Genomic DNA, 8,430 nt, shown 5'->3' with positions numbered 1-8,430 from the left:
CCGCTGCCCGGGGCAGGGAGGAAACGGAACGGGCCGGAACGGCCGCTGCCCGGCGCGGGGGGGAACGAAACGGCCCGGAACGGCCGCAGCCCGGGGCAGGGGGAGCAGAACGGAGCGGCCGCTGCCCGGCGCGGGGGAAGGGAACGGCCCGGCCCGGCCCGCGGCTGCCGGAGCCAGCGGGCTGCAGGCTCAGCCCGGTGCCGCAGCGCTGCCCCAGCCGCCCCGCGGGGGGCACCACGCTTGGACCCCCCCCGCCTGAGCGCCGCGGCGCTAATTGCTGCGGGGAGCCCAGCCCCGCGCCTCTCAAATTAATTGCCGTTGGCAGAGGCAAGAATGCACCACTGTTGCATTAAAAATCTTGACTCTTTATAGAATACATCCCAGCGATTAACTATTGTGTATTAATGTGAAAATCAATGTATTAATAAAATACATCCTAGCTTTATCTCCAGTAATCCCAAAGTTTTCTCAGCGCAGTTTCCTTTTTATACACAAGGACCTCAGGTTTCCAAAGGGGAAAGAAAGAGCCACCAGGAAAACACCCAAAGAATGATGTTGCAGGGATATAAGCTCTTTGTCAAACAAGAAATCCTATGGTTGTATTTTTTTCATCTTAATTTGCACTCCAAAGCTTCCCATCAGGGTCCTGAGGCAAGCCTCCACCATGTATAAATGCTACACAAGCACATAATCCAAAAAACACAACGTACCCATGCCTTATTCAGAGTCTTCCAGACTAATTACAACTAAAACCCATCTAAATTCTTTACATAACCTCAGCTGTAGACTATGCAACCAGCAAACCATGTAAGCAGAAATTTAAATAAATCTCAAAACTGGTCTTGCATATTTAGGCAGATGATCCACACTTGAGAAGTTTTAGTCCTGTAAGAAACTGACTTAAGTGGTTACACTAAAAACCCGATTTATTTTTAAAAAAAGAGTAAGGACAATGAACACAACATAGTTCTACAGAAACGTGGTAAATTAGTCGTGTATACCAAATAAAGGGGCAAGCTTTGGAAGTTATTCTAAATCTTAAAGAACTACCACAAAGTCAAAACTCCTCCAGCACAGTGAAGCAGAAAACCAGCATCCAACCCCAGCACCGAAGGTGGGACACAGTCACCCTGTCGTATAACGCTCCGCAACTGTTATTGCTGGTATACAATGGAATAACTCATTTGAAGTATGCTACTTTTTTTAAACACCTTTTTCTCCATAGTTAATTTTATTGTCAAACTAATCTAGCAACATCACCATTCACCAGCGTTTTCCTTTAAAATGTTGTATTTCAGGAATATACCAGCCAAAACCCGAGTATGATCTGTGTGGGCTAACACATCCTATTCCTATCATGTTTACCACATTGTCCACGTGGAAGCACACATGCCTGTGTGTTCTGTAAATGAACCATGGATTCTACCAGAGCAGAAGTAACCCGGCTCCTGTGCCAAGCAGTGCCACACATACAGGCCAACGTGCTGTAAAAATCTTACTCAATCTACAAAGCTCAGGGACCTCTTCAGAGGAGCAAAGCATCACCTATTTACATTACAGTCCATGAAAAATAAGCCAGTCAGAGTAGCTTAATAAATAATTTTTTAGTTCATGTTTGTTTACTTATCACATAAACTGCTATGAATTTGCTTTTTACAGATTCAGTAGCTGATAAATAAAGCAGATTTTTAGTCGAGGTTATAAATTACAGCAAACAAATTCAACAGTTCATTCCTACGTACTTTTAGTCCATACAAACTCTTGCTTCACCAGGAAGTGGGAAATTCCGTCCCTCCTTCGGCATCTCAGATTATTCCTGATGTTCGTGCTCCTGTCCTGGGATCAGCCACCGAATGCTCTCCGTTCGAACAGTAGCGTACATGACAAAGCTAGCCAGAAACAGCAAAGAAAACAGAAGCAGCCAGTCTATGCCTTTCGTCAGAACACTGGGCAGGGGGCCTTCCCAGTCTTCCTCGGTCACGGCCACATCGCTTTTAGCTTCTATACCTAAAAGAGGAAGCACTTGATCAAAACTGGTAATACACATTAAATACAGAGACGTTGCTTCTATTTGGAGCCTTTGTCCCTGTTCTCAGACTAAGGCACAGGTACTAAGACTTAGAATTTTGGCAGGGTGCCCCCTGTGTGTTAACATATCTAGTGTGTAGTTTAGTTACATAAAACCAAACTGATTTTTTGTGTGTGTTTTCATAATAGGAGAAGGCTTGTTCTGTCGCTCCACAGCACAGCCTTGTATAAGTTTGTGGGTTTCTTTCTTTTTGTGAAGTTTCTTTTGTTTGTGTTGTTTTGAGTATTTCTGCAAATGTAGCAATTTTTGGCCTCTAATGAAGGCCCTGGTAGGCCTATATATGTTTTTTGGTTCATTTTTCTTTACAGAAGCACAGGAGGACTGTGCTGGAGCTGCGCTCACAGTGTGCACAGCTAGGTCACGGTAACTGGATTCCTTTTGTCTCCTCCAGCACAAGAATTGAAACCATCTTACCGCCCAGCTGCTGTCAGCCTTACATGGCACTGGCAATGACCCCAAGGTTTATCTGCCTTTATTCCCAAATTAAATATTTGGCCAGGAAGATGTGCTCAAACCTAGCACTCTCTCTAGTTAAACCCCACTTTTTCTGTTTCTCCCCACTCCTGAGACAGCAGCCCAATGTTCAGCACACCCTGAAATCCAGCTCACTGCAGCAACTGATTATATAAACCTTTATTGGGTCCTCTCAGGATTTTCATGAAATTCATCTGAAAGGCCAAACATCAGCGAGAGGAAAGCCCAGTTTGGAGCTAAAAGCCAGCCTGTTCTTCTTACAGACACATCAGGGCTGATTCACATACCTGTTTGATTAAAAATGAAGTCTTTCAGTGTTTCCAGCGTTCTGTCTGTATGATTAAATCTAGCCATAGGTTTAGCACCTTGGAAAAGGAGGATATTGGGTACAGCCACAGTTCCAAATCTAGTTGACAAACTGGTGGGCATAAAGAAAATACAAAGCATGAATGAAAAGAAATCCACTGGAGGAAGAAACAAAGATAGTCATGACACAGGAAGTGTCAGTTTTGCTAAAGTAAATAGTTGCTTTATAAGAAAAAAAAAAATTACTCCTGTTTTTATAACACAAAGCTTGGTAACGGAAATAAACTGATGCTAGAGCACAGGAAGTGTAAGTTACCTGCTGTGCTGAGATGCATCCAGTGCCAGGAAGCGAAGAGTTGGAAATGCTCGAGGTAAAGAATTAAAATGAGGTGCCAGACTGGCAGAAAAGCGACACCATGGTGTATAGAACAAGACTAACGTACAGTCACTGCTGTTTGGGTTTAAGAACTCCATCAGGTCCTTAGAGAAAGCAGAAGAAAACCAAACATAGACAATTACTTATTTAAGAGTTAAATTCTACATAGGAATGCATCTTTCAGTAATTGATTAGACACTTGACAATATTTGTTAAGTAGATCAAGTAGCTGCACATTTGTTTAACCTTTTTAAAACAGAGGGAAAAATGTAATTAACTTTTTTTAAAATATACATCTACACACACGTAACTACTACAAGAAACAAGCTAGAAATAGGCACCAACAATAAATGCCATTAACAAATTCAGAAAGAGACAGTTAATCCATGCAGCACAAAAGCTGACAGTTGACTGCAGTCACACAGATGAAGACAGAGGCACGTGGACTGAACTGTATCTCCGTCATTTTTTGCTCAGAATGACACAAAAGGCCTCCTTCCCAGACATTGCCTCTTTTTGCTAGCACAGAGCATGTTACATGAGGAAATTTGTTAACTCAAACTGAAAGAAACCCAGGGTGCTGACAGGGCATTTTCCACCATCCTCACGTGTTAAAAACAACACCGAGCAGTGAACCGGGCGATCTGCTCACCTGGGACACATTCAGAATCTGCAGTGTGAAGCGCTCGATGCCAGTTGTGTTCCTCTCCTCGCAGTTCACTTTGGGAGCTTTGGTGCTATCGGTGCCGTTCGAGTCCTCGGCAGGCGCGGGCAGCACCGTCTCCAGCACGGCCTGCTCCCGGCCCTGGCCGCCCGCCGGGCCGAGGGGAGCCGCGGGGCTGCTCCCAGCGCCGCACGCAGCGCCTCCGGCCGCCGCATCGCAAGCCCCCGTAGTGACGGCGGACGCCTGGCCGTCCCTCGCCTCCCCCGGCACCACCGAGAGCACCACGGCCTGCTGCGCGGGGAGCCCGCTGCCCAGCATCGCGTCTGCCATCTCCGCAGTCCGGTACCGCACCGGCTCGCCGCCGCCCTGCGCGGAGCTGGCCCCGGGGGAGCGGGGCTGCCCGCCGGCGCTCTGCTCCGCCACCGCCCCTACGCCGGGAGGAAGATGTCAGCTCCGCGCTGCGACACAGCCCCGGCCTCCCCGCACCCCACGCCTCAACCCCTGGCGCCCACCGCGGCCGCCAGCACCGAAGCCCACCGGCCTCACCTGCAGGAAGGGCCCTACCGAGCCAGGCCAGCGCCAGCAGCAGCCGCCACATCTTCGGCGCAGCCCCGGCCCCGGCGCCGGCCACCCCTGCAGCGCTGCGTCTCCCCGGACAACGGCCACTTCCGCCGGAGCCCTGGCCCGTTTCCGCTTCCGGTGCGCCGCCGCCGCCGCGCGTGCGTGTGTGCGTGCGGCCGCGTGCGTGGCGTGCTGCCATCTTGTCCTGCAGCGGGGCGGGCGCCGCGGCCGAGCTGCCGGTGGGGGCTACGGCGGGGCTGGGGCGGGTGTGCCGCCCAGGGACCGGCTCCGTGCGCTGGCTGTGGGCTGGCCAGCTTCGCCCGGCCTGCGCTTTTCCTCCTCCGCGCCCCGTCGGTGTGGCTGTGGGAAGAGGCCTCCGGTCAGGGACGCGATTCCCACAGCCGCGCTCCTCTGGGAGCCCAGAGGCTCTTCAGCTGAGCGGGTCGGAGGCCTGCCGGGTCCGGAGGGCAGCCCCGGGCCCGGTCCCTGCCAGCGTGCAATGCAAATCGGTTGGTTTGCAGCGAGTTCGCCGCCGCAGGCCCTGCCGAGCCCCCGCATGGCTGCCACGTGCGTTCCTGCGTGCCGCCCTCGCAGCCCGAGCCGAGGCCGCCGCGCCACAGCCGCTGCTGGAGGTTGGCAGGGATTTCAGTGTTGATTTCAATTAGTTCAGGCCAAAAATTCTTGCAGCCAGGGGAAATGTCACCCCGAGGACTTGACAGGATGTTATGATTGAAGGGTAATTCGCTCCAACAACGTGTTTTGTTATAAGCCGGTATTGCAGCCCCAGGGGCCTGCTGGGACCGGGACTTCCTAACAGCCACTCTGCGCCGAAGGATTTGCCTGCTGCCACCCGCTGCGGAGAAGCACAGATCTGGCTTGGGATTTGTTTGCACATGAAAAGTAAACTTTAACCTATAGCCTGGCTGGGGTGTAAGGGTAAAAGCCTGCAAACTAAAGGCATAGATGTAAAGCTTTAAAGGAAAAGATAAGCTCTTGTCCATCAGCATATTGGCCAAAGGCGAGATACATTCTCTTGGTTTTTCTTTTTAGGAAATAGTAATTCCTCCTGTCATAGAATTAGTTCTTGCTTGCTTTCAGTTTAATAGTGAAGCTTCAGGACTATTTGGCACATTTTGAAAATGAACATAGTACCTCAAGTGCTGGTACCCTCACTCTTTGTTAAAGCTGCTAGCACCGCACCATGAGATTTGGCCAGAAATTTGTATCTGTCAAAAAATGTGTGATAATTATAACCTAGGGAGAATATGAACCATAGACACATGCTGGAAAAAAGTAAGGAAAACACCGTACATGCATATAAATGGAGATGACTGTCAGCTTTATTACAGAAATGGGATTTTTGTCTTATTTATTTACCAGGGGACACTTCTCCGACTCTGCCCTTTCTTATAGCACACATTTTCGTGCTTTTTTCTTTCCAAGTCCAATTTGCAGAAGCATTAATAGAGGACATAATAGCCTAAAGATAGAAAACATTAGGTTTGCACATAGAGGGAAAATAATTAATTAGACCAGCTGACAAGAGACCAAGGAAGCAAGCCTGAAAGCAAAAGCACGTATGGAATCCCAGCTGGTGCAGACTAGGCAGGAAAAAGCTGCCCGATCCCCAGTTGTCCTTTGAGTTTGGACAAAGCAGCATTTTCAACTCGAGAACAATTTTCCTTCTCGTGGCCAAGGGCTGCATATGGTTCCCAGCTCTCGGCTCTGTGCCATCAGGGTCCCGCGTCTCCCCTGCTGCAGCCCTGGATGGTGTCAGATCTCAGATGCTGGTGACGATACTCCAAACCTTTAAAATAACAGATAACCTTCTGGCAGCACACCTCCATCTGACACACTTCTGTGGATTTAATCCTAACATAATATCCTTCCTACCGTAACAAATCAAAAGGTTTGTGCAAAACACTATTTTATTTTTTTTAGTGACTACAAGTAATCTATTAATGGAACTCCCCAGAATTATAAACAGGTTTTATCATACCTAATGCACAACAAACATACTATCCCAGTGCTTATGTATTGCAGAGAAGGCACATTCCTTACAATGCCTGCCAGTTTTGTTGCAAAACTTTTCAGTGGCTTGCATTTTTCTGATTTTTAATGCCAAATGTCTGTTTTCAGGAAAAAGTCTAGGAAAAAAATACATTGTTTTGCATCTATTCAAAAATCTTGGACACATTAGAAAAGCTGTTTGCTAAATTTCAGATCATTCCCTAGCCAAGAGGAGGATTTGCAAAATACGAGTCCTTTGTTGCACCCCTGAATAAACACCAGAACTTGGTGGACGTTTGTGCATCTTAGATTTCTGCAGCTGGACTCCTCTCCCCTGGATTTCAGTCACACTGGGTGATCTCCTTCGCAGGCAACACGGCAAGAGAAGGAGCAACGAGTACATGGACTGGGACAATGAGGCAACACCGGGACCTGCACCAAGCCCAAGGTTTCCCCTCATGTATAATCCCAACACCCTCACAGCTATGACATTCTGTGTATTCAGTAGCTCAAAGATGAGGTAGAAGAGAACACAATCAGCACTCCAGTCAGGAGCACTGACTGAGGTCGCAGGCAACTTTTTGGGATGTGTGACTTTGTAATCTTTGTTTGCTCACTGTGGCTGCAGTTGATAGTTTTTATTTAAAAACATGACCACTTGAAGCAGTAAATACACATTTTAGTATTAAGCATATCTCAAAGGCCTACTCTTAAGTAATCAAACTTGCACCAATTGTTACTGTGATGTTTTTTCACTAGGCTTTTGTGGTATGAAAAAAACCAGCATGAAAGGCAGGAAGATTTATCTGCCTCAGATCATTTAAGCAACACTTAAGAATTCCACAACATTTTCTGGCTTCAAAGTAGTTAGAAGTTTTTAACTAATGATTCCTTCCAGCAACCCAGCAAGACAAGCAGGTATTTTTATCATCTTTTTACCAATGGGAAAAAGGAGCCTTTGCCATCCCTACACCATGCGGGGAACCTGGGCAAGAGCCAGCTCCGGAACACGGTAGCTTTTGGGCTGCCAATTCTGTATGGTCAGGCCACACCTCCTTCCCAAATGTTAAATAAACACAGAGCCACAGGCAGAACTCTGATAAAAATAGCATGCAGTGCAAGGCAGCAAGTCACTCCTTTGGGTTTAGGCATTACAGCTTTAAATGATTAACTGTCAGGAAAAATCTTCACTTGTCTTGGTCCAAAACCACACTGTTGAGCTGACATTATTTAATAGGTATCGTATCACTAATTCACGCCATGCTATTTGTGCTACTTTTAAGAGATCACACTGAGGAGATAGAAAAGCATAAAAATGCCAGTCCAGCCCCAACGCAAGCCTTGGTGCCTCATCACACAAGTAAATGAAATTATTGAAAGATACAACCATCCTAAAGATTCCTTCAAGAAGTCCAGCTTGTGTAGCTGATGCCCCAACACTGCTGGTCTGTCAGCATGAATAAATCATAAACTGGTCCTGTCATCAGAAACCGCACCTGGCCTCGCACACCAGCTGTGTATCGAGGGAACAGACTGCATTGCAACTTCTATCGTTCAGTTCATTGCACAGCCGAAAACACAGCAGCCATGGAAGCAGTCAAGCAACTTCCAACACAGCTGAAAAGCCCGTATTCTTGTACGCTGTAATTATGACTGAGTTAATATCTAATACCTAAGGATTCATTGCAACCAAAAATAATTTTGCTCAAGGAATCACATCCAGGAACTGACTTTAAACATAGCAGACTGCAGTCGAACTCTGCTCTGAACATATCCCATCACTTTGAAAGGCAAATATTTGTAATTGCCAGAATAGACAACAAAAAAGAAAGGCATCAGAAGCCTTTTTCAGGTAAAAGCAACTGACATTTAAAACGTTTCAACCCTAGATGTATTCAGGGCCTTTGAAAAGTACATGGAAGAGAAAACAGAGGGTGCTGGAGAGCAAGG

General features: G+C 47.4%; 1 protein-coding gene across 1 annotated transcript; it reads right to left on the bottom strand.

Moving 5' to 3' along the window:
* Nucleotides 1–1,585: 1,585 nt before the first annotated feature.
* Nucleotides 1,586–4,684, bottom strand: TXNDC15 (thioredoxin domain containing 15). Its single transcript, XM_040603325.1, has 5 exons — nucleotides 4,456–4,684; nucleotides 3,898–4,337; nucleotides 3,186–3,349; nucleotides 2,851–2,981; nucleotides 1,586–2,007 (listed from the first exon to the last, which is right to left on the bottom strand). Exons 1-5 carry the CDS (start codon nucleotides 4,667–4,669, stop codon nucleotides 1,811–1,813), a joined length of 1,146 nt encoding a protein of 381 aa, XP_040459259.1. The 5' UTR covers nucleotides 4,670–4,684; the 3' UTR covers nucleotides 1,586–1,810.
* Between the last annotated feature and the right edge of the window lie 3,746 nt (nucleotides 4,685–8,430).

Source organism: Falco naumanni, chromosome 8 (assembly GCF_017639655.2).
Source record: "Falco naumanni isolate bFalNau1 chromosome 8, bFalNau1.pat, whole genome shotgun sequence".
Lineage (NCBI taxonomy): Eukaryota > Metazoa > Chordata > Aves > Falconiformes > Falconidae > Falco > Falco naumanni.
This window is presented reverse-complemented; position numbering and strand designations above follow the sequence as displayed.

Coding starts and splice junctions, on each gene's coding strand:
- TXNDC15 (XM_040603325.1), bottom strand. CDS start 4,669: ATGGCAGCACGCCACGCACGCGGCCGCACGCACACACGCACGCGCGGC. Junction 2,982..3,185: donor GATGCATCTCAGCACAGCAG/GTAACTTACACT, acceptor TATGCCCACCAG/TTTGTCAACTAGATTTGGAA. Junction 2,008..2,850: donor CTTCATTTTTAATCAAACAG/GTATGTGAATCA, acceptor TTCCTCTTTTAG/GTATAGAAGCTAAAAGCGAT.